The sequence below is a fragment of the Cuculus canorus genome, chromosome 37 (assembly GCF_017976375.1).
Source record: "Cuculus canorus isolate bCucCan1 chromosome 37, bCucCan1.pri, whole genome shotgun sequence".
In the NCBI taxonomy this organism is placed as follows: Eukaryota; Metazoa; Chordata; class Aves; order Cuculiformes; family Cuculidae; genus Cuculus; species Cuculus canorus.
The window spans coordinates 138,004-163,667 of NC_071437.1; the positions used below are offsets into that span (position 1 = coordinate 138,004).

The window sequence follows — 25,664 nt, forward strand, 5'->3', positions numbered from 1 at the left end:
TCCAGCGCCCCCCTCCGTGCACACTCAGTGCCTCCCAGTGCCTCCCAGTGCCCCCCAGTGCCCCCCAGTGCCCTCCAGAGCCCCCCCCGTGCACACTCAGTGCCCCCCAGTGCCTCCCAGTGCCTCCCAGTCCCCCCCAGTGCCTCCCAGTGCCCCCCAGTGCCTCCCAGTGCCTCCCAGTCCCCCCCAGTGCCTCCCAGTGCCTCCCAGTGCCTCCCAGTCCCCCCCAGTGCCTCCCAGTGCCCTCCAGAGCCCCCCTCCGTGCACACTCAGTGCCTCCCAGTGCCCCCCCCGTGCACACTCAGTGCCTCCCAGTGCCCCCCAGTGCCTCCCAGTGCCCTCCAGCGCCCCCCTCCGTGCACACTCAGTGCCTCCCAGTGCCTCCCAGTGCCTCCCAGTGCCTCCCAGTGCCCTCCAGAGCCCCCCTCCGTGCACACTCAGTGCCCCCCAGTGCCCCCCAGTGCCTCCCAGTGCCCTCCAGAGCCCCCTCCGTGCACACTCAGTGCCCCCCAGTGCCCCCCAGTGCCTCCCAGTGCCTCCCAGTGCCCTCCAGAGCCCCCCTCCATGCACACTCAGTGCCCCCCAGTGCCCCCCAGTGCCTCCCAGTGCCCCCCAGTGCCTCCCAGTGCCCTCCAGAGCCCCCCTCCATGCACACTCAGTGCTTCCCAGTGCCCCCCAGTGCCTCCCAGTGCCTCCCAGTGCCCTCCAGAGCCCCCCCCCGTGCACACTCAGTGCCCCCCAGTGCCCCCCAGTGCCTCCCAGTGCCCTCCAGAGCCCCCCCCGTGCACACTCAGTGCCCCCCAGTGCCCCCCAGTGCCTCCCAGTACCCCTCCCAGTGCTCCCCCAGTGCCCTCCCAGTCAATTCCATATCAGCCACTCGTCAGCGCCACGTGTTTCTTTGGGGTACAAAGCTGGTGACACCCCCGCAATCCCACCCCCCCCCCCTCCCCAGCACCCCAAAGTGCTGAAGACCCCCCCTCGAGTCCCCATGACACCCCCCCCCCCCCAGCACCCCAAGGCATTTAGGACCCCCCCTAACCCCCCCCCCTACCCCTCAAGTCCCCCAATATATTGGGGACCCCCCCCACTATCCCAAGGTATTGGGGACCCCCCGAGCTCCCCTACCTCCCAAGATATTGGGGATCCCCAGCACCTCAAGCCCCCCCTTCCCCCCCCCACCTCCAGCACCCCATAATCCCACACCCCCTTAGCAGCAGCTCTCCGTGATGGGGACCCCCCTGGGGTGAGGGGTTGTGGGGTGCTGCCCCCCCACAGCCACGTAACATCGGATCCGATGGTTTGGGGAACCCTGGGGGGGGTGGGGGAGGCAAGAGGGGGTGCTCAGGCGGCACCGCTGCCACCCCCGTCGCAGCTCCGCCTGCACCTGCGGGGTCACAGTGGGTCACGATTGGGAGTGACGGGTCGCGATAGGGCGCGATAGGTCGCGATAGGGCACGACGGGTCGCGATAGGTCGCGATAGGGCACGACGGGTCGCGATAGGTCACAATGGGTTGCGATAGGGTGTGTGACAAGAAGGCGCGATGAGTCGTGATAGGGCGCGATGGGTCGCGATAGGTCACAATGGGTCGTGATAGGGCGCGATAGGTCACAATGGGTCACGATAGGGCACGATGGGTCATGATAGGGCGCGATGGATCCTGGAGGTCTTTTCCAACCTGGTGATTCTGTGATAGCTCGTGATGTGTCACAATAAGGCACAATGGGTCGTGATAGGTCACGATAGGGCGCGATGGATCACGGCGGGTCACAGTGCGTCACAATAGGTCGCAATGAGTCACAACGGCTCACAATAAGTCACAATAGGGAGCGATGGGTCATGACGGGTCACGACAGGGCGCGGTGAGTCACAGTGCGTCACGATAGGGCGCAACGGGTCACGATGGGTCGCGATAGGGTGCAATGGGTCACGACGGAGCAGAACGGGTCATGATGGGTCCCAATAGGGAGTGATGGATCACAATACATTGTGATGGGTCACAATGAGTCGTGATAGGTCATGATAGGGCACGATGGGTCACAATAGGTCACGATAGGTTACAACGGGTCACAATAGGGCACGATGGGTCACGATGGGTCACGATAGGGTGCAATGGGTCACGACGGGTCTTGACAGGTCATGATGGGTCGCGACAGGTCACGGTGGGTCATGATAGGAAACGATAAGTCACGATAGGTCACAATAGGTCACGATGGGCCACAAGATACAGCCCCCCCCCCCCCCCCCGACGCACCTCCTTGTTGACAAAGCAGTAGAGGATGCTGACAACGAGGCCCTGGGGTGGGGGGAACCCCAGAATGGAGGGGGCAGATCTGGGGGGGTCGCACCCCCTTACACCCCCTCTTCATACCCCCCCATCACTCCCTCTATTGAACCCCATTGATTCCCATTGACTCCTATTGACCCCAAGGGACCCCCATTGCCCCCATTGACCTCCATTGACCCCAACGGACCCCCATTGCCCCCATTGACCTCCATTGCCCCCCATTGACCCCAATGGACCCCCATTGCCCCCATTGACCTCCATTGACCCCAATGGACCCCCATTGACCCCCATTGACCCCATTGACCCCTATTTCCCCCTATTTCCCCCAATGGACCCCCATTGCCCCCATTCACCCCTATTGCCCCCCATTAACCCCAATGGACCCCCATTGCCCTCATTGACCTCCATTGACCCCAATGGACCCCCATTGACCCCATTGACCCCTATTTCCCCCCATTGACCCCAATGGACCCCCATTGCCCCCATTGCCCCCTATTGCCCCCCACTGACCCCAATGGACCCCCACTGCCCCCATTGGCCCCTATTGCCCCCATTGACCCCAATGAACCCCCATTGGCCCCTATTGCCCCCCATTGACCCCAATGAACCCCCATTGCCCCCATTGACCCCTATTGCCCCCCATTGACCCCAATGGACCCCCACTGCCCCCATTGACCTCCATTGACCCCAATGGACCCCTATTGCCCCCATTGACCTCCATTGCCCCCAATGGACCCCCATTGACCCCCATTGCCCCCATTGCCCCCAATGGACCCCCATTGCCCTCATTGCCCCCTATTGCCCCCCATTAACCCCAATGGACCCCCATTGCCCCCATTGACCTCCATTGACCCCAATGGACCCCCATTGCCCTCATTGACCTCCATTGCCCCCCATTGACCCCAATGGACCCCCATTGCCCCCATTGACCTCCATTGCCCCCCATTGACCCCAATGGACCCCCATTGCCCCCACTGACCTCCATTGACCCCAATGGACCCCCATTGCCCCCATTGCCCCCAATGGACCCCCATTGCCCTCATTGGCCCCTATTGCCCTCCATTGACCCCAATGGACCCCCATTGCCCCCTATTGCCCCCCATTGACCCCAATGGACCCCCATTGCCCCCATTGACCTCCATTGACCCCAATGGACCCCCATTGCCCTCATTGACCTCCATTGACCCCAATGGACCCCCATTGACCCCCATTGACCCCTATTGCCCCCCATTAACCCCAATGGACCCCCATTGCCCTCATTGACCTCCATTGACCCCAATGGACCCCCATTGACCCCCATTGCCCCCATTGACCCCTATTGCCCCCCATTAACCCCAATGGACCCCCATTGCCCCCATTGACCCCAATGGACCCCCATTGCCCTCATTGACCCCTATTGCCCCCCGTTAACCCCAATGGACCCCCATTGCCCCCATTGACCTCCATTGACCCCAATGTACCCCCATTGCCCTCATTGACCCCTATTGCCCCCCATTGACCCCAATGGACCCCCATTGCCCCCTATTGCCCCCCATTGACCCCAATGGACCCCCACTGCCCCCATTGGCCCCTATTGCCCCCCATTGACCCCAATGAACCCCCATTGCCCCCCATTGCCCCCATTGACCCCTATTGCCCCCCATTGACCCCAATGGACCCCCACTGCCCCCATTGACCCCAATGGACCCCCATTGCCCCCATTGACCTCCATTGACCCCAATGGACCCCCATTGCCCCCATTGACATCCATTGACCCCAATGGATCCCCATTGCCCCCATTGACCTCCATTGCCCCCCATTGACCCCAATGGACCCCCATTGCCCCCATTGACCCCAAAGGCCCCCCATTGCCCCCCATTGCCCCCCCTAACCTGGCTGGAGGAGAGCAGGAGCTGCAGGCAGAGCCGCGCCAGCCGTAGGCTGCCCCCACCGTACCCTTCACCCAACACCGCGAAGACCACCTCGTGCACCCCCAGCAACGGGATGAGCGTCAACGTCGACTTGGCCAACCTGGGACATCGGGGACACCTCAACAAGTGGGACAACCCCCCCACCATTGGGGACACCTCCATAGGGACCCCAACGGGGATCTCCTTAAGGGTAGGGAGGTCCCCTCAGGTCCCCTGGTGTCCCCACCTGAGCCTTGTGTCCCCCCGGGACACCTGATGAGCCCTGACTTTGGCCACCAAGATGCGGACGATGCGCACGAACACCACGAAGTTGACCTGGAGGGGACACAGAGACGGCGTCGGCGTTGGTGGGGACGGGGACACCGACGGTGTCACCACCCCTTCCTCGCCCACGCCACCCACCGCCACGGCCGTCAGGATGGGACAACGGATGATCCACCACACAGCCGCCTTCTCATTCCTCTCCCAGCACCTTGCAGGAAGGACGGGGGCTCAACCAGAGGCTTGAGGACCTCCTCAAGGTCACCTCTTGGGGACATCGGTGTCCCCTGAGCACCACAAGGTTGGGGTGGGCGACGTCCAGCAGCCTCACCCTTCGTTCTCGTAGAGGAACCTCACCACCACCCATGGTCCCACGAAGAGCACGGGAGCTCCTGGTGGGGACGATGACGGGGAGAAGGTCGGGGACGTGGGGGGACACAAAGGGACAGGTGGGGACGTGGGGATGGGCTCACCCCAGCCGAGAAGGAGGAAAGCGGGAAGGCAGCGCTGGCCGGAGAAGGTCACTACCACCAGGAGCTTGTGGAGGAAGAGGCCCTCGGCCAAAAGCCACCCATAGTTGGCCCCCACGCAGTACTGGGTGAGAACTTGGGCCAACCGGCACCCTGCCACCGCCTGGGGACATCACAACAGCAGCGAGGTGACACCACCATCACCATGAGACCACCATCAAGGTGGCACCAGCACCAGAATGATGATGGGACCACCAGCGTTGTGGTGCCACCAGCTTCACAGGGACAGCGGCCACCGGTATGAGGTAGGAGCAGCGTTGAGGTGTCACCAGCATGGTGGTGGCACCAATATCCGGATCAGACCGATGTCATGTTGGACCACAATCATGGGGCCACCACCATCATGGTTGGGACCAGCATCGTGGTAAGGACCGGTGTGGTGGTGGCACCACATCATGGTGGGACCGGGGTTGTGGTGCTACGAGCATCATGATGGACCGGCATCCTCCATCCTTGAGTTCTTCGTCCCCTCAACCCATGGTGTCCACCAACACATGGTGTCCACCAACCCGTGGTGCTCCCCAACCCGTGGTGACCCCCAACCCATGGTGTCCACCAACCCATATTGTCCACCAACCCATGGTGTCCCCCAACCCATGGTGTCCATCAACCCATGGTGACCCTCAACCCATGGTGTGCACCAACCCATGGTGACCCTCAACCCATGGTGACCCCCAACCCATGGTGCCCCCCAACCCATGGTGACCCTCAACCCATAGTTCCCCCCAACCCATGGTGACCCCCAACCCATGGTGACCCTCAACCCATGGTGTTCCCCAACCCACGGTGTTCCCCAACCTATGGTGTCCCCCAACCCATGATGACCCCCAACCCATGGTGTCCCCCAACCCACGGTGTTCCCCAACCCATGGTGTCCCCCAACCCATGGTGCCCCCCAACCCATGCTGTCCACCAACCCATGGTGTCCACCAACCCACAGTGTCCATCAACCCATGGTGACCCTCAACCTATGGTGTCCATCAACCCATGGTGCTCCTCAAACCATGGTGTTCCCCAACCCATGGTGTCCCCCAACCCATGGTGTCCACCAACCCATGGTGACCCCCAACCTATGGTGTCCATCAACCCATGGTGACCCTCAACCTATGGTTTCCCCCAACCCATGGTGACCCCCAACCCATGGTGTCCCTGTCCTGGTGGGTCCCCACCTCCTGGCTCAGCAGCTGTAGGGGGTGACCAGGACCGGGGTGCAGGTGACGCTGCAGCAGCGCGTCCCGCGTCAGGATGGCGCCCGCCCGCAGCACGAAGGAGAGGAAGAGGTTGGCGTGGATGAAGTTGCGGGTGCAGCGCAGGCGCCTACGGGGGCCAAAAGGGCAGCGAGTGTCACCCATGGGTGCTCCAATGTCACCCATGGGTGCCCCAATGTCACCTCCTGGTGCTCCAATGTCACCCATGGGTACTCCAATGTCACCCATGTATCACCCAGGGTCAACAGCATCACCCAGAGGAGCCCCAATGTCACCCATGACCATCCCAGTGTCATCTAGAAGGGTCCAATGTCACCCATGGGACACCAATGTCACCTGGTGGCTCCCAGTGTCACCCTCACGTCTCAAGTGTCACCTCCTGGTGCTCCGGTGCCACCCAAAGCATCACTCATGGGTGGTCCAGGGGAGCCCCAATGTCACCCGTGAGCATCCCAGTGTCATCCAGAAGGGTCCAGTGTCACCCATGGGTCACCAATGTCACCTGGTGGCTTCCGGTGTCACCCTCACATCTCAAGTGTCACCTCCTGGTGCTCCGGTGCCACCCAAAGCATCACTCATGGGTGGTCCAGGGGAGCCCCAATGTCACCCGTGAGCACCCCAGTGCCATCCAGAAGGTCCGGTGTCACCCATGGGTCACCAATGTCACCTGGTGGCTTCCGGTGTCACCCTCACATCTCAAGTGTCACCTCCTGGTGCTGCGGTGCCACCCAAAAGCGTCACTCATGGGCGCTCCAGCACCTTAGATGTGGTCCCAACGTCACCCATGGGTCTCACCAGTGTCACCTCCTGGTGTCCCAGTGTCATCCAGAAGGGTCCAATGTCACCCATGGGACACCAATGTCACCTGGCGGCTTCCGGTGTCACCCTCACGTCTCAAGTGTCACCTCCTGGTGCTCCGGTGCCACCCAAAAGCGTCACCCATGGGCGCTCCAGCATCTCAGATGTGGTCCCAACGTCACCCATGGGTCCCACCAGGGTCACCTCCTGGTGTCCCAGTGCCATCCAGAAGGGTCCAGTGTCACCCATGGGTCACCAATGTCACCTGGTGGCTTCCGGTGTCACCCTCATGTCTCAAGTGTCACCTCCTGGTGCTCCATTGCCACCCAAAAGCGTCACCCATGGGTGGTCCAGAGGAGCCCCAATGTCACCCATGACCATCCCAGTGTCCTCCAGAAGGGTCCAGTGTCACTCATGGGACACCAATGTCACCTGGTGGCTTCCGGTGTCACCCTCACGTCTCAAGTGTCACCTCCTGGTGCTCCGGTGCCACCCAAAAGCGTCACCCATGGGTGCTCCAGCATCTTAGGTGTGGTCCCAACGTCACCCAACTGTCCCACCAGTGTCACCTCCTGGTGTCCCAGTGCCATCCAGAAGGGTCCAGTGTCACCCATGGGACACCAATGTCACCTGGTGGCTTCCAGTGTCACCCTCACATCTCAAGTGTCACCTCCTGGTGCTCCGGTGCCACCCAAAAGCGTCACCCATGGGTGCTCCAGCATCTTAGATGTGGTCCCAACGTCACCCATGGGTCCCACCAGGGTCACCTCCTGGTGTCCCAGTGCCACCCTCACCTCCCGATGCCACTCGAGGTCCCCCCCTGTGTCCCCTTTGGCCGTGGTGGTACCTGAGGAGCAGAAGGAGCAGCAGCGCCAGGAGGAGGGCACCGAGAGACACCGAATATCCGATGGTGTAGAGGAGCCGGAATTGCTCCAGCAGCCACGCGTGACGCTGTCACCGCGCCGTGACACCGGTGACGGAGCCGGGGGGTGGTGGGATGGGACACGGAGCAATGGGATACGGCATTGGAACGATGGGATACGGCATTGGAGCAATGGGATGCGGCATTGGAGCAATGGGATACGGCATTGGAGCGATGGGATACGGCATTGGAGCAATGGGATATGGCATTGGAGCAATGGGATACGGCATTGGAGCGATGGGATGCGGCATTGGAGCGATGGGATACGGCATTGGAGCAATGGGATATGGCATTGGAGCAATGGGATGCGGCATTGGAGCGATGGGATATGGCATTGGAGCAATGGGATATGGCATTGGAGTGATGGGATATGGCATTGGAGCAATGGGATACGGCATTGGAGCAATGGGATATGGCATTGGAGCAATGGGATGCGGCATTGGAGCGATGGGATATGGCATTGGAGCAATGGGATATGGCATTGGAGCGATGGGATACGGCATTGGAGCAATGGGATATGGCATTGGAGCAATGGGATGAGGCATTGGAGCAATGGGATACGGCATTGGAGCAATGGGATGCGGCATTGGAGCGATGGGATACGGCATTGGAGCAATGGGATATGGCATTGGAGCAATGGGATGCGGCATTGGAGCGATGGGATATGGCATTGGAGCAATGGGATACGGCATTGGAGCAATGGGATACGGCATTGGAGCGATGGGATATGGCATTGGAGCAATGGGATGCGGCATTGGAGCAATGGGATACGGCATTGGAGCAATGGGATGCGGCATTGGAGCGATGGGATATGGCATTGGAGCAATGGGATACGGCATTGGAGCAATGGGATGCGGCATTGGAGCAATGGGATATGGCATTGGAGCAATGGGATATGGCATTGGAGCGATGGGATACGGCATTGGAGCGATGGGATATGGCATTGGAGCAATGGGATACGGCATTGGAGCGATGGGATATGGCATTGGAGCGATGGGATATGGCATTGGAGCAATGGGATGCGGCATTGGAGCAATGGGATACGGCATTGGAGCAATGGGATACGGCATTGGAGCAATGGGATATGGCATTGGAGCGATGGGATGCGGCATTGGAGCGATGGGATGTGGCATTGGAGCGATGGGATATGGCATTGGAGCAATGGGATATGGCATTGGAGCAATGGGATACGGCATTGGAGCAATGGGATGCGGCATTGGAGCAATGGGATATGGCATTGGAGCAATGGGATGCGGCATTGGAGCAATGGGATACGGCATTGGAGCAATGGGATGCGGCATTGGAGCAATGGGATACGGCATTGGAGCGATGGGATGCGGCATTGGAGCAATGGGATATGGCATTGGAGCAATGGGATATGGCATTGGAGCGATGGGATATGGCATTGGAGCAATGGGATATGGCATTGGAGCAATGGGATGCGGCATTGGAGCAATGGGATGCGGCATTGGAGCAATGGGATGCGGCATTGGAACAATGGGATATGGCATTGGAGCGATGGGATGCGGCATTGGAGCAATGGGATGCGGCATTGGAGCAATGGGATATGGCATTGGAGCAATGGGATACGGCATTGGAGCGATGGGATACGGCATTGGAGCAATGGGATACGGCATTGGAGCAATGGGATGCGGCATTGGAGCAATGGGATATGGCATTGGAGCGATGGGATGCGGCATTGGAGCAATGGGATACGGCATTGGAGCGATGGGATACGGCATTGGAGCGATGGGATATGGCATTGGAGCAATGGGATACGGCATTGGAGCAATGGGATATGGCATTGGAGCAATGGGATACGGCATTGGAGCAATGGGATGCGGCATTGGAGCAATGGGATACGGCATTGGAGCAATGGGATATGGCATTGGAGCGATGGGATGCGGCATTGGAGCAATGGGATACGGCATTGGAGCAATGGGATGCGGCATTGGAGCAATGGGATGTGGCATTGGAGCAATGGGATACGGCATTGGAGCAATGGGATATGGCATTGGAGCAATGGGATGCGGCATTGGAGCAATGGGATGCGGCATTGGAGCAATGGGATACGGCATTGGAGCAATGGGATGTGGCATTGGAGCAATGGGATATGGCATTGGAGCAATGGGATGCGGCATTGGAGCAATGGGATATGGCATTGGAGCAATGGGATGCGGCATTGGAGCAATGGGATATGGCATTGGAGCAATGGGATATGGCATTGGAGCGATGGGATGCGGCATTGGAGCGATGGGATACGGCATTGGAGCAATGGGATACGGCATTGGAGCAATGGGATACGGCATTGGAGCAATGGGATGCGGCATTGGAGCGATGGGATATGGCATTGGAGCAATGGGATACGGCATTGGAGCGATGGGATACGGCATTGGAGCAATGGGATACGGCATCGGAGCAATGGGATACGGCATCGGAGCAATGGGATGCGGCATTGGAGCAATGGGATACGGCATTGGAGCAATGGGATGCGGCATTGGAGCAATGGGATGCGGCATTGGAGCAATGGGATACGGCATTGGAGCAATGGGATGCGGCATTGGAGCAATGGGATATGGCATTGGAGCGATGGGATGCGGCATTGGAGCAATGGGATATGGCATTGGAGCAATGGGATGCGGCATTGGAGCGATGGGATACGGCATTGGAGCAATGGGATATGGCATTGGAGCAATGGGATGCGGCATTGGAGCGATGGGATACGGCATTGGAGCGATGGGATGCGGCATTGGAGCAATGGGATGTGGCATTGGAGCAATGGGATATGGCATTGGAGCAATGGGATGCGGCATTGGAGCGATGGGATGCGGCATTGGAGCGATGGGATGCGGCATTGGAGCGATGGGATATGGCATTGGAGCAATGGGATGCGGCATTGGAGCAATGGGATGCGGCATTGGAGCGATGGGATACGGCATTGGAGCAATGGGATATGGCATTGGAGCAATGGGATGCGGCATTGGAGCGATGGGATATGGCATTGGAGCAATGGGATACGGCATTGGAGCAATGGGATACGGCATTGGAGCGATGGGATATGGCATTGGAGCAATGGGATGCGGCATTGGAGCAATGGGATACGGCATTGGAGCAATGGGATGCGGCATTGGAGCGATGGGATATGGCATTGGAGCAATGGGATACGGCATTGGAGCAATGGGATGCGGCATTGGAGCAATGGGATATGGCATTGGAGCAATGGGATATGGCATTGGAGCGATGGGATACGGCATTGGAGCGATGGGATATGGCATTGGAGCAATGGGATACGGCATTGGAGCGATGGGATATGGCATTGGAGCGATGGGATATGGCATTGGAGCAATGGGATGCGGCATTGGAGCAATGGGATACGGCATTGGAGCAATGGGATACGGCATTGGAGCAATGGGATATGGCATTGGAGCGATGGGATGCGGCATTGGAGCGATGGGATGTGGCATTGGAGCGATGGGATATGGCATTGGAGCAATGGGATATGGCATTGGAGCAATGGGATACGGCATTGGAGCAATGGGATGCGGCATTGGAGCAATGGGATATGGCATTGGAGCAATGGGATGCGGCATTGGAGCAATGGGATACGGCATTGGAGCAATGGGATGCGGCATTGGAGCAATGGGATACGGCATTGGAGCGATGGGATGCGGCATTGGAGCAATGGGATACGGCATTGGAGCAATGGGATGCGGCATTGGAGCAATGGGATATGGCATTGGAGCGATGGGATGCGGCATTGGAGCAATGGGATACGGCATTGGAGCGATGGGATACGGCATTGGAGCGATGGGATATGGCATTGGAGCAATGGGATACGGCATTGGAGCAATGGGATATGGCATTGGAGCAATGGGATACGGCATTGGAGCAATGGGATGCGGCATTGGAGCAATGGGATACGGCATTGGAGCAATGGGATATGGCATTGGAGCGATGGGATGCGGCATTGGAGCAATGGGATAAGGCATTGGAGCAATGGGATGCGGCATTGGAGCAATGGGATGTGGCATTGGAGCAATGGGATACGGCATTGGAGCAATGGGATATGGCATTGGAGCAATGGGATGCGGCATTGGAGCAATGGGATGCGGCATTGGAGCAATGGGATACGGCATTGGAGCAATGGGATGTGGCATTGGAGCAATGGGATATGGCATTGGAGCAATGGGATGCGGCATTGGAGCAATGGGATATGGCATTGGAGCAATGGGATGCGGCATTGGAGCAATGGGATACGGCATTGGAGCGATGGAATATGGCATTGGAGCAATGGGATATGGCATTGGAGCAATGGGATACGGCATTGGAGCAATGGGATATGGCATTGGAGCGATGGGATGTGGCATTGGAGCAAAGGGATGCGGCATTGGAGCGATGGGATACGGCATTGGAGCAATGGGATATGGCATTGGAGCGATGGGATATGGCATTGGAGCAATGGGATGCGGCATTGGAGCAATGGGATATGGCATTGGAGCAATGGGATGCGGCATTGGAGCGATGGGATACGGCATTGGAGCAATGGGATATGGCATTGGAGCAATGGGATGTGGCATTGGAACAATGGGATATGGCATTGGAGCAATGGGATACGGCATTGGAGCAATGGGATACGGCATTGGAGCGATGGGATATGGCATTGGAGCAATGGGATACGGCATTGGAGCAATGGGATATGGCATTGGAGCAATGGGATATGGCATTGGAGCAATGGGATACGGCATTGGAGCAATGGGATGCGGCATTGGAGCAATGGGATATGGCATTGGAGCAATGGGATGCGGCATTGGAGCAATGGGATACGGCATTGGAGCAATGGGATGCGGCATTGGAGCAATGGGATACGGCATCGGAGCAATGGGATATGGCATCGGAGCAATGGGATGCGGCATTGGAGCAATGGGATATGGCATTGGAGCAATGGGATACGGCATTGGAGCAATGGGATATGGCATTGGAGCGATGGGATATGGCATTGGAGCAATGGGATATGGCATTGGAGCGATGGGATATGGCATTGGAGCGATGGGATGCGGCATTGGAGCAATGGGATGCGGCATTGGAGCGATGGGATACGGCATTGGAGCAATGGGATATGGCATTGGAGCAATGGGATGCGGCATTGGAGCAATGGGATGCGGCATTGGAGCGATGGGATATGGCATTGGAGCAATGGGATATGGCATTGGAGCAATGGGATACGGCATTGGAGCAATGGGATGCGGCATTGGAGCAATGGGATATGGCATTGGAGCAATGGGATACGGCATTGGAGCAATGGGATACGGCATTGGAGCGATGGGATATGGCATTGGAGCAATGGGATGCGGCATTGGAGCAATGGGATACGGCATTGGAGCAATGGGATATGGCATTGGAGCAATGGGATGCGGCATTGGAGCAATGGGATACGGCATTGGAGCAATGGGATGCGGCATTGGAGCAATGGGATGCGGCATTGGAGCGATGGGATATGGCATTGGAGCGATGGGATACGGCATTGGAGCGATGGGATACGGCATTGGAGCAATGGGATACGGCATTGGAGCAATGGGATGCGGCATTGGAGCAATGGGATATGGCATTGGAGCAATGGGATACGGCATTGGAGCAATGGGATGCGGCATTGGAGCAATGGGATATGGCATTGGAGCGATGGGATATGGCATTGGAGCAATGGGATACGGCATTGGAGCAATGGGATATGGCATTGGAGCAATGGGATGCGGCATTGAAGCGATGGGATATGGCATTGGAGCAATGGGATATGGCATTGGAGCAATGGGATGCGGCATTGAAGCGATGGGATATGGCATTGGAGCGATGGGATACGGCATTGGAGCAATGGGATGCGGCATTGGAGCAATGGGATATGGCATTGGAGCAATGGGATACGGCATTGGAGCAATGGGATGCGGCATTGGAGCAATGGGATATGGCATTGGAGCAATGGGATGCGGCATTGGAGCAATGGGATATGGCATTGGAGCAATGGGATACGGCATTGGAGCGATGGGATACGGCATTGGAGCAATGGGATACGGCATTGGAGCAATGGGATGCGGCATTGGAGCAATGGGATATGGCATTGGAGCAATGGGATACGGCATTGGAGCGATGGGATACGGCATTGGAGCAATGGGATATGGCATTGGAGCAATGGGATGCGGCATTGGAGCAATGGGATGCGTCACAGCGCGACGGAGTGGGGAAGAGGAACCCAACGGTGCAGCACAACCACATGGGGAGTAGAACACATGGCAGCTGCGGGCATGGCGTGTGTGGCACCCCATGGCGCCCCATAGCACCCCATAGCGCCCCATGGCAGCCCATGGCACCCCTTAGCACCCATGGCACCTCATAGCGCCCCATGGCACCTCATAGTACCCCATAGCGCCCCATGGCACCCCATAGCCACCCATGGTACCCCATAGTACCCCATGGCACCCCATGGCACCCCATGGCACCCTATAGCGCCCCATGGCACTCCATAGCACCCCATGGCACTCCATAGCACCCCATAGCACCCCATAGTACCCCATGGCACCCTACGGCACCTCATAGCGCCCCATGGCACCCTATGGCACCCCATAGCACCCTTTGGCATCCCATTGCACCCTATAGCACCCCATAGCCACCCATGACACCCCATAGCACCCCATGGCACCCCATAGCACTCCATGGCACCCCATAGCACCCCTTGGCACCCCATAGCACCCTTTGGCACCCCATAGCACCCCATACACCTCATAACACCCCATAGCACCCATGGCACCCCATAGCACCCCATAGCACCCCATAGCACCCCATAGCACCCCACAGCACTCCATAGCACCCCATGGCACCCCATAGCACCCTAAAGCACCCCATAGCACCCCATAGCACCCCATAGCACCCCATAGTACCCCATGGCACCCTATGGCACCTCATAGCAACCCATGGCACCCCATAGTACCCCATAGAACCCCTTAGCACTCCATAGCACCCTTTGGCACCCCATAACACCCCATGGCACCCCATAGCACCCTATGGCACCTCATAGCAACCCATAACACCCCATGGTACCCCATGGCACCCCATAGTACCCCATGGCACCCCATAGCGCCCCATGGCACCCCATAGCCACTCCATGGCATCCCATGGTACCCCATGGCACCCCATAGCACCCCATCACATGGCACGCCATGGCACCCCATAGCACCCCATAGCCACCCATGGCACCCCATAGCACCCCATAGCGCCCATGGCACCCCATGGCACCCCATGGCACCCCATGAACCCCATACACCTCATAGCACCCCATGGCACCCCATGGCACCTCATGGCACCCCATAGCACCCCATAGCACCCCATGGCACCCCATAGCACCCCATAGTACCCCATGGCACCCTATGGCACCTCATAGCACCCCATGGCACCCTATGGCACCCCATAGCACCCTTTGGCATCCCATTGCACCCTATAGCACCCCATAGCCACCCATGACACCCCATGGCACCCCATAGCACTCCATGGCACCCCATAGCACCCCTTGGCACCCCATAGCACCCCATACACCTCATAACACCCCATAGCACCCATGGCACCCCATAGCACTCCATAGCACTCCATAACACCCCATAGCACCCCATAGCACCCCATAGCACCCCATGGCACCCCATAGCACCCAATAGCACCCCATGGCACCCCATAGCCCTCTTTGGCACCCCATAGCACCCCATAGCAGCCCATGGCACCCCATGGCACCCCATACACCTCATAATACTCCATAGCACCCCACAGCACCCCATGGCACCCCATAGCCACCCATGGCACCCCATAGCACCCCATAGCACCCCATGGCACCCCATAGCCACCCATGGCACCCCATAGCACCCCATAGCACCCAATAGCACCCCTTGGCACCCAATGGCACCCTATAACACCCCATGGCACCCCATAACATCCTATAGCACTCCATAGCACCCCATGGCACCCATGGCACCCCATAGCACCCCATGGAACCCTATGGCACCTCATAGCAACCCATGGCACCCCATAGTGCCCCATAGCACCCCATAGCACCCTTTGGCACCCCATAACACCCCATAGCACCCCTTGGCACCCCATAGCACTCCATAGCACCCCATAGCACCCAATAGCACCCCATAGCACCCATGGCACCCCATGGCACCCCATAGCCACCCATGGCACCCCATAGCACCCCATCGCATGGCACACCATGGCACCCCATAGCACTCCATAGCACCCCATGACACCTCATAACACCCCATAGCACCCCATAGCACTCCATAGCACCCCATAGCACCCCATAGCACCCTTTGGCACCCCATAGCAGCCCATAGCACCCATGGCACCCCATGGCACCCCATACACCTCATAACACCCCATAGCACCCATGGCACCCCATAGCACCCCATAGCGCCCCATGGCACCCCATGGCACCCCATAGTACCCCATGGCACCCCATAGCACCCCATGGCACCCTATGGCAGCCCATGGCACCCCATACACCTCATAACACCCCATAGCACCCCATAGCATCCCATGGCACCCCATAGCGCCCCATGGCACCCCATAGCACCCCATAGCGCCCATGGCACCCCATAGCACCCCATGGCACCTCATGGCACCCCATAACACCCCATAGCACTCCATAGCACCCCTTGCCACCCCATGACACCCCATGGCACCCCATAGCACCCCATGGCACCCTATGGCACCTCATAGCAACCCATGGCACCCCATAGTGCCCCATAGCACCCCATAGCACCCTTTGGCACCCCATAACACCCCATAGCACCCCTTGGCACCCCATAGCACTCCATAGCACCCCATAGCACCCATGGCACCCCATAGCTACCCATGGCACCCCATAGCACCCCATGGCACCCCATAGCACCCTATAGCACCCTATAGCACCCCATAGCACCCCATAGCAACCATGGAACCCCATAGCACCCCATGGCACCCCATGGCACCCCATACACCTCATAACACCCCATAGCACCCCATAGCACCCATGGCACCCCATAGCACCCCATAGCACCCCATAGCACCCCGGCACCTGCAGCTGCTGCCCTTCCACGGGGTCTTCGCACTGGGAGTGGTCGCGCCACGTCCTCCCGCTCTCGTCCGTCACCCACCTCCCGTCAGCACCGCAGCGCCGCACCACCACCCCGTCCTGCACTGAGGAGAACCCCCCGAGATCCCATCACCCCCAGAATCCCCACCCATGGGGGGCCACCACCCCGTCCTGCACTGAGAGGAACCCCCCCAGATCCCATCACCCCCAGAAGGGCCACCCATGGGGGGCCACCACCCCGTCCTGCACTGAGAGGAACCCCCCCAGATCCCATCACCCCCAGAAGGGTCACTCATGGGGGCCACCACCCCGTCCTGCACTGAGAGGAACCCCCCGAGATCCCATCACCCCCAGAAGGGTCACCCATGGGGGGCCACCACCTAAACCTTCACCCCCAAAGATCCCATCACCCCCAGTAGGGTCACCCATGGGGGCCACCACCCCGTCCTGCACTGAGAGGAACCCCCTGAGATCCCATCACCCCCAGAAGCCCCACCATGGGGGGCCACCACCTAAACCTTCACCCCCGAAGATCCCATCACCCCCAGAAGGGCCACCCATGGGGGCCACCACCCCGTCCTGCACTGAGAGGAGAACCCCCCGAGATCCCATCACCCCCAGAAGGGTCACCCATGGGGGCCACCACCCCGTCCTGCACTGAGAGGAACCCCCCGAGATCCCATCACCCCCAGAATCCCCACTCATGGGGGCCACCACCCCGTCCTGCACTGAGAGGAACCCCCCCGAGATCCCATCACCCCCAGAAGGGCCACCCATGGGGGCCACCACCCCGTCCTGCACTGAGAGGAACCCCCCGAGATCCCATCACCCCCAGAAGGGCCACCCATGGGGGCCACCACCTAAACCTTCACCCCCGAAGATCCCATCACCCCCAGAAGGGCCACCCATGGGGGCCACCACCCCGTCCTGCACTGAGAGGAGAACCCCCCGAGATCCCATCACCCCCAGAAGGGCCACCCATGGGGGCCACCACCCCGTCCTGCACTGAGAGGAACCCCCCGAGATCCCATCACCCCCAGAAGGGTCACCCATGGGGGGCCACCACCTAAACCTTCACCCTCGAAGATCCCATCACCCCCAGAAGGGTCACCTTTGGGGGCCACCACCTAAACCTTCACCCCCAAAGATCCCATCACCCCCAGAAGGGTCACCCATGGGGGGCCACCACCTAAACCTTCACCCCCGAAGATCCCATCACCCCCAGAAGGGCCACCCATGGGGGCCACCACCTAAACCTTCACCCCCGAAGATCCCATCACCCCCAGAAGGGTCACCCATGGGGGCCACCACCCCGTCCTGCACTGAGAGGAGAACCCCCCCAGATCCCATCACCCCCAGAAGGGCCACCCATGGGGGGCCACCACCCCGTCCTGCACTGAGAGGAACCCCCCCGAGATCCCATCACCCCCAGAATGGCCACCCATGGGGGCCACCACCCCGTCCTGCACTGAGAGGAACCCCCCCGAGATCCCATCACCCCCAGAAGGGCCACCCATGGGGGCCACCACCCCGTCCTGCACTGAGAGGAACCCCTCGAGATCCCATCACCCCCAGAAGGGCCACCCATGGGGGCCACCACCTAAACCTTCACCCCCGAAGATCCCATCACCCCCAGAAGGGCCACCCATGGGGGGCCACCACCTAAACCTTCACCCCCGAAGATCCCATCACCCCCAGAAGGGTCACCCATGGGGGGCCACCACCTAAACCTTCACCCCCGAAGATCCCATCACCCCCAGAAGGGTCACCCATGGGGGGCCACCACCTAAACCTTCACCCCCGAAGATCCCATCACCCCCAGAAGGGTCACCCATGGGGGGCCACCACCTAAACCTTCACCCCTGAAGATCCCATCACCCCCAGAAGGGTCACCCATGGGGGGCCACCACCTAAACCTTCACCCCTGAAGATCCCATCACCCCCAGAAGGGTCACCCATGGGGGGCCACCACCTAAACCTTCACCCTCGAAGATCCCATCACCCCCAGAAGGGTCACCCATGGGGGGCCACCACCTAAACCTTCACCCCCGAAGATCCCATCACCCCCAGAAGGGTCACCCATGGGGGGCCACCACCTAAACCTTCACCCCCGAAGATCCCATCACCCCCAGAAGGGCCACCCATGGGGGGCCACCACCCCGTCCTGCACTGAGAGGAACCCCCCCGAGATCCCATCACCCCCAGAAGGGCCACCCATGGGGGCCACCACCCCGTCCTGCACTGAGAGGAACCCCCCCGAGATCCCATCACCCCCAGAAGGGCCACCCATGGGGGCCACCACCTAAACCTTCACCCCCGAAGATCCCATCACCCCCAGAAGCCCCACCAAGGAGGTCCACCCATGGGGGCCACCATGAAACCTTCCCCCCCTACCTCGGTGATGCCATGGTAGATACCACGGGCACGGCACGGTGGCGGTGGTGTTGGGCGCCGCGTCGCCCCAGCAGGCGTACATGTCAAAGGTGCGGTTGCAGAAAGGTCCTGGGAAGGAAGTGGTGGAGAGGTCAAAGGTGGTCATGGGGACCATTTCTTGGTGGCTTCAAGTTGTCCTCAACTCACCGGGTGGCGGAGGGTCGAGGAGCAACCGTCGCTCGCAGGAGAGGCGGTAGTCGTGCCAAGCGGCCAAGGTGGCTTGGGCTGAGCGGTCCTCCTGTAAGAGGGCCACCAGCAAAGGTCATCATGGTGGGCACCACGATGGGGACACCATGTTGGGGGCAACACCATGGGGACATCACATTGGGGGCAACACTATGGGGAACACCACGATGGAGCTCAACACCATGAGGTCACCATGATGGGGCCCAACACTGTGAGGCCACCACGATGGAGCCCAACACCATGGGGCCACCACGATGGGGCCCAACACCATGGGGCCACCATGATGGGGCCCAATACCATGGGGCCACCACGATGGGGCTCAACACCATGGGGCCACCATGATGGAGCCCAACACCATGGGGCCACCATGATGGGGGCCACCATGATGGGGCCCAACACCATGAGGCCACCATGATGGGGCCCAACACCATGAGGTCACCATGATGGGGCCCAACACCATGGGGCCACCACGATGGGGCCCAACACCATGAGGTCACCATGATGGGGCCCAACACCATGGGGCCACCACGATGGGGCCCAACACCATGAGGCCACCATGATGGGGCTCAACACCATGGGGACACCACGATGGGGCCCAACACCATGAGGCCACCACGATGGGGCCCAACACCATGAGGTCACCACGATGGGGCCCAACACCATGAGGCCACCACGATGGGGCCCAACACCATGAGGCCACCACGATGGGGCCCAACACCATGGGGCCACCACGATGGGGCCCAACACCATGGGGCCACCATGATGGGGCCCAACACCATGAGGCCACCACGATGGGGCCCAACACCATGGGGACACCACGATGGGGCCCAACACCATGAGGCCACCACGATGGGGCCCAACACCATGAGGCCACCACGATGGGGCCCAACACCATGAGGCCACCACGATGGGGCCCAACACCATGGGGCCACCACGATGGGGCCCAACACCATGGGGACACTATGATGGGGCCCAACACCATGAGGCCACCACGATGGGGCCCAACACCATGGGGCCACCACGATGGAGCCCAACACCATGAGGCCACCATGATGGGGCCCAACACCATGGGGCCGCCACGATGGGGCCCAACACCATGAGGTCACCACGATGGGGCCCAACACCATGAGGCCACCACGATGGGGCCCAACACCATGAGGCCACCACGATGGGGCCCAACACCATGGGGCCACCACGATGGGGCCCAACACCATGGGGCCACCATGATGGGGCCCAACACCATGGGGCCACCACGATGGAGCCCAACACCATGAGGCCACCATGATGGGGCCCAACACCATGGGGCCGCCATGATGGGGCCCAACACCATGAGGTCACCACGATGGGGCCCAACACCATGAGGCCACCACGATGGAGCTCAACACCATGAGGCCACCACGATGGGGCCCAACACCATGGGGCCACCATGATGGGGCCCAACAACATGAGGTCACCACGATGGGGCCCAACACCATGAGGCCACCATGATGGGGCCCAACACCATGGGGCCACCACGATGGGGCCCAACACCATGAGGCCACCATGATGGGGCCCAACACTATGGGGCCACCACGATGGGGCCCAACACCATGAGGCCGCCATGATGGGGCCCAACACCGTGAGGCCACCATGATGGGGCCCAACACCGTGAGGCCACCATATTGGGGCCCAACACCATGAGGCCACCACGATGGGGCCCAACACCATGGGGCCACCACGATGGGGCCCAACACCATGAGGCCACCACGATGGGGCCCAACACCATGGGGCCACCATAATGGGACTGAACACCATGAGGCCACCATGATGGGGCCCAACACCATGAGGCCACCACGATGGGGCCCAACACCATGGGGCCACCACGATGGGGCCCAACACCATGGGGCCACCACGATGGGGCCCAACACCGTGGGGCCACCATGATGGGGCCCAACACCATGGGGCCACCATGATGGGGCCCAAGGTTAAGGGGGGACTGTGGGGAGAACGGGGGGGGGGGTCTCACCTCTGCCCCACGGAGGACCCTCTTGAGCAGCTGGGGGGGCACTTCCCGGTGGTCCATGATGGCAACGGTGGTTCCTGGGGGGGGGGTATGGAATGGGGGGGTGATAGTCCCTAACGTGGGGTCCCTCCACGCGTGTCCCCCTCAATGCCTCCATTGCTTCACTCCGAACCCCACAGTGATGTCAGTGCCTCCGGGTGCCCCCCCCACACCCCAAATCCCTCTCCCTTCACCCCAATTCCCACCAGGTGATGCCAGTGCCCCCCCCCCAGTGTCCCCCTCCTCAGTGTCCCCTCCTCAGTGCCCCCCCTCAGTGTCCCCCTCCTCAGTGTCCCCCCCACTCAGTGCCCCCCTCATTGCCCCCCCCAATGTCCCCCCCTCAGTGTCCCCCGTCATTGTCCCCCCCTCAGTGCCCCCCCTCATTGTCCCCCCCTCATTGTCCCCCCCTCAGTGTCACCCCCCCAGTGGCCCCCCTCATTGTCCCCCCCCACTCAGTGTCCCCCTCCTCAGTGCCCCCCCTCAGTGCCCCCCCTTTTCCCCCCAGTGCCCCCCTCATTGCCCCCCATTGTCCCCCCCATTGTCCTCCCTCAGTGCCCCCCCTTTTCCCCCCCAGTGCCCCCCCTCATTGCCCCCCATTGTCCCCCCCATTGTCCCCCCTCAGTGCCCCCCCTTTTCCCCCCCAATGCCCCCCCTCATTGCCCCCCATTGTCCCCCACTCAGTGTCCCCCCCTCATTGCCCCCCCATTTTCCCCCCCATTGTCCCCCCTCAGTGCCCCCCCTTAGTGCCCCCCCACTCAGTGTCCCCCTCCTCAATGCCCCCCTCAGTGCCCCCCCTTTTCCCCCCATTGTCCCCCCCATTGCCCCCCCATTGTCCCCCCCATTGTCCCCCCCCACCGCCCCCCCTCAGCGCCCCCCCGCGTCCCCCCACAACCGTGTCCCCCATATTCCCCCCCCTTTCCCCCTGATGCCCCCCCGTACCCCTTTCCCCCCCCAATATCCTTTACCCCCCCCCCTCCGTATCCCCTCTGCTTCACCCCAATTCCCCCCCCCGGTGATACCGGTGCCCCCCCCCGGTGCCCCCCCCCCGGTGCCCCCCGGTATCCTTTGCTCCCTCTTCTGGTGTCCCCCCTGTCCCCCCATCATTTCACCCCCACCCCCCCGGGATCCACCCCCCCCCCCCCCCCCAATCCCCGGTACCGGCACAGCTCGGGCTCCGCTCCCCTCGAGGGCTCCGGTACCGGGACCGGCTCCGGTGGCACCGCCTACGGGAGGGGCGGGGGGGGGGGGCACGGAGTGGGGGGGGGGCTTGACACGGGTGGGAGGAGTGGGAGGAGACATCGGTAGCACCCATGGGTGCCCCGGTGTCATGGGGAGGGGGTTCAGCATCACCCGTGAGGGACCCATCGTCACCCACGTGTCCTCCAGCATCGCCCACATCTCCTCCAGCATCACCCACATCACCTCCAGCATCACCCACATCTCCTCCGGCATCACCCACATCTCCTCCAGCATCACCCATGAGTGACCCATCGTCACCCACATCTCCTCCAGCATCACCCACATCACCTCCAGCATCACCCACATCTCCTCCGGCATCACCCACATCTCCTCCAGCATCACCCACATCACCTCCGGCATCACCCACATCACCTCCGGCATCACCAACATCACCTCCAGCATCACCCACATCACCTCCAGCATCACCCACATCTCCTCCGGCATCACCCACATCACCTCCGGCATCACCCACATCTCCTCCGGCATCACCCACATCTCCTCCAGCATCACCCACATCACCTCCGGCATCACCCACATCACCTCCAGCATCACCCACATCTCCTCCGGCATCACCCACATCTCCTCCAGCATCACCCACATCACCTCCGGCATCACCCACATCTCCTCCAGCATCACCCACATCACCTCCAGCATCACCCACATCTCCTCCGGCATCACCCACATCTCCTCCAGCATCACCCACATCTCCTCCGGCATCACCCACATCACCTCCAGCATCACCCACATCACCTCCAGCATCACCCACATCTCCTCCGGCATCACCCACATCACCTCCAGCATCACCCACATCACCTCCAGCATCACCCACATCTCCTCCGGCATCACCCACATCACCTCCAGCATCACCCACATCTCCTCCGGCATCACCCACATCACCTCCAGCATCACCCACATCTCCTCCGGCATCACCCACATCACCTCCAGCATCACCCACATCACCTCCAGCATCACCCACATCTCCTCCAGCATCACCCACATCACCTCCAGCATCACCCACATCTCCTCCGGCATCACCCACATCTCCTCCAGCATCACCCACATCTCCTCCAGCATCACCCACATCACCTCCGGCATCACCCACATCACCTCCGGCATCACCCACATCTCCTCCAGCATCACCCACATCACCTCCAGCATCACCCACATCTCCTCCGGCATCACCCACATCTCCTCCAGCATCACCCACATCACCTCCAGCATCACCAACATCTCCTCCAGCATCACCCACATCACCTCTGGCATCACCCACATCTCCTCCAGCATCACCCACATCACCTCCGGCATCACCCACATCACCTCCAGCATCACCCACATCACCTCCGGCATCACCCACATCTCCTCCGGCATCACCCACATCACCTCCAGCATCACCCACATCTCCTCCAGCATCACCCACATCTCCTCCAGCATCACCCACATCACCTCCGGCATCACCCACATCACCTCTGGCATCACCCACATCTCCTCCAGCATCACCCACATCACCTCCGGCATCACCCACATCACCTCCAGCATCACCCACATCTCCTCCGGCATCACCCACATCTCCTCCAGCATCACCCACATCACCTCCGGCATCACCCACATCACCTCCAGCATCACCCACATCTCCTCCGGCATCACCCACATCTCCTCCAGCATCACCCACATCACCTCCGGCATCACCCACATCACCTCCAGCATCACCCACATCTCCTCCAGCATCACCCACATCACCTCCAGCATCACCCACATCTCCTCCAGCATCACCCACATCACCTCCGGCATCACCCACATCTCCTCCAGCATCACCCACATCTCCTCCGGCATCACCCACATCTCCTCCATCGTCACCCACATCTCCTCCATCATCACCCATGAGTGACCCATCGTCACCCACATCTCCTCCAGCATCACCCACATCACCTCCATCGTCACCCACATCACCTCCATCATCACCCATGAGTGACCCATCGTCACCCACATCTCCTCCAGCATCACCCACATCACCTCCAGCATCACCCACATCTCCTCCAGCATCACCCACATCACCTCCGGCATCACCCACATCTCCTCCAGCATCACCCACATCACCTCCAGCATCACCCACATCTCCTCCGGCATCACCCACATCACCTCCGGCATCACCCACATCTCCTCCAGCATCACCCACATCACCTCCGGCATCACCCACATCACCTCCAGCATCACCCACATCACCTCCGGCATCACCCACATCACCTCCAGCATCACCCACATCTCCTCCAGCATCACCCACATCACCTCCAGCATCACCCATGTGTCCTCCAGCATCACCCACATCTCCTCCAGCATCACCCACATCACCTCCAGCATCACCCACATCACCTCTGGCATCACCCACATCTCCTCCGGCATCACCCACATCACCTCCGGCATCACCCACATCTCCTCCAGCATCACCCACATCTCCTCCGGCATCACCCACATCTCCTCCAGCATCACCCACATCACCTCCAGCATCACCCACATCTCCTCCAGCATCACCCACATCACCTCCGGCATCACCCACATCTCCTCCGGCATCACCCACATCACCTCCGGCATCACCCACATCTCCTCCGGCATCACCAACATCACCTCCAGCATCACCCACATCACCTCCGGCATCACCCACATCTCCTCCAGCATCACCCACATCTCCTCCGGCATCAGCCATGGGTGCTCCAGTGCCACCCACACGTGTCCCAGTGTCACCCATGGGT

At 60.5% G+C, this 25,664-nt stretch overlaps 1 protein-coding gene across 1 annotated transcript; it reads right to left on the bottom strand.

Annotated features, from left to right (window-relative positions):
• Window positions 1–1,504: 1,504 nt before the first annotated feature.
• On the bottom strand, window positions 1,505–22,993 carry GIPR (gastric inhibitory polypeptide receptor). The gene is made up of 13 exons (XM_054052833.1): window positions 22,840–22,993; window positions 21,646–21,719; window positions 19,602–19,692; window positions 19,416–19,523; window positions 17,004–17,125; window positions 7,841–7,944; window positions 6,157–6,304; window positions 4,931–5,090; window positions 4,789–4,849; window positions 4,599–4,668; window positions 4,423–4,511; window positions 4,158–4,296; window positions 1,505–2,295 (listed from the first exon to the last, which is right to left on the bottom strand). Exons 1-13 carry the CDS (start codon window positions 22,991–22,993, stop codon window positions 2,197–2,199), a joined length of 1,419 nt encoding a protein of 472 aa, XP_053908808.1. The 3' UTR covers window positions 1,505–2,196.
• Between the last annotated feature and the right edge of the window lie 2,671 nt (window positions 22,994–25,664).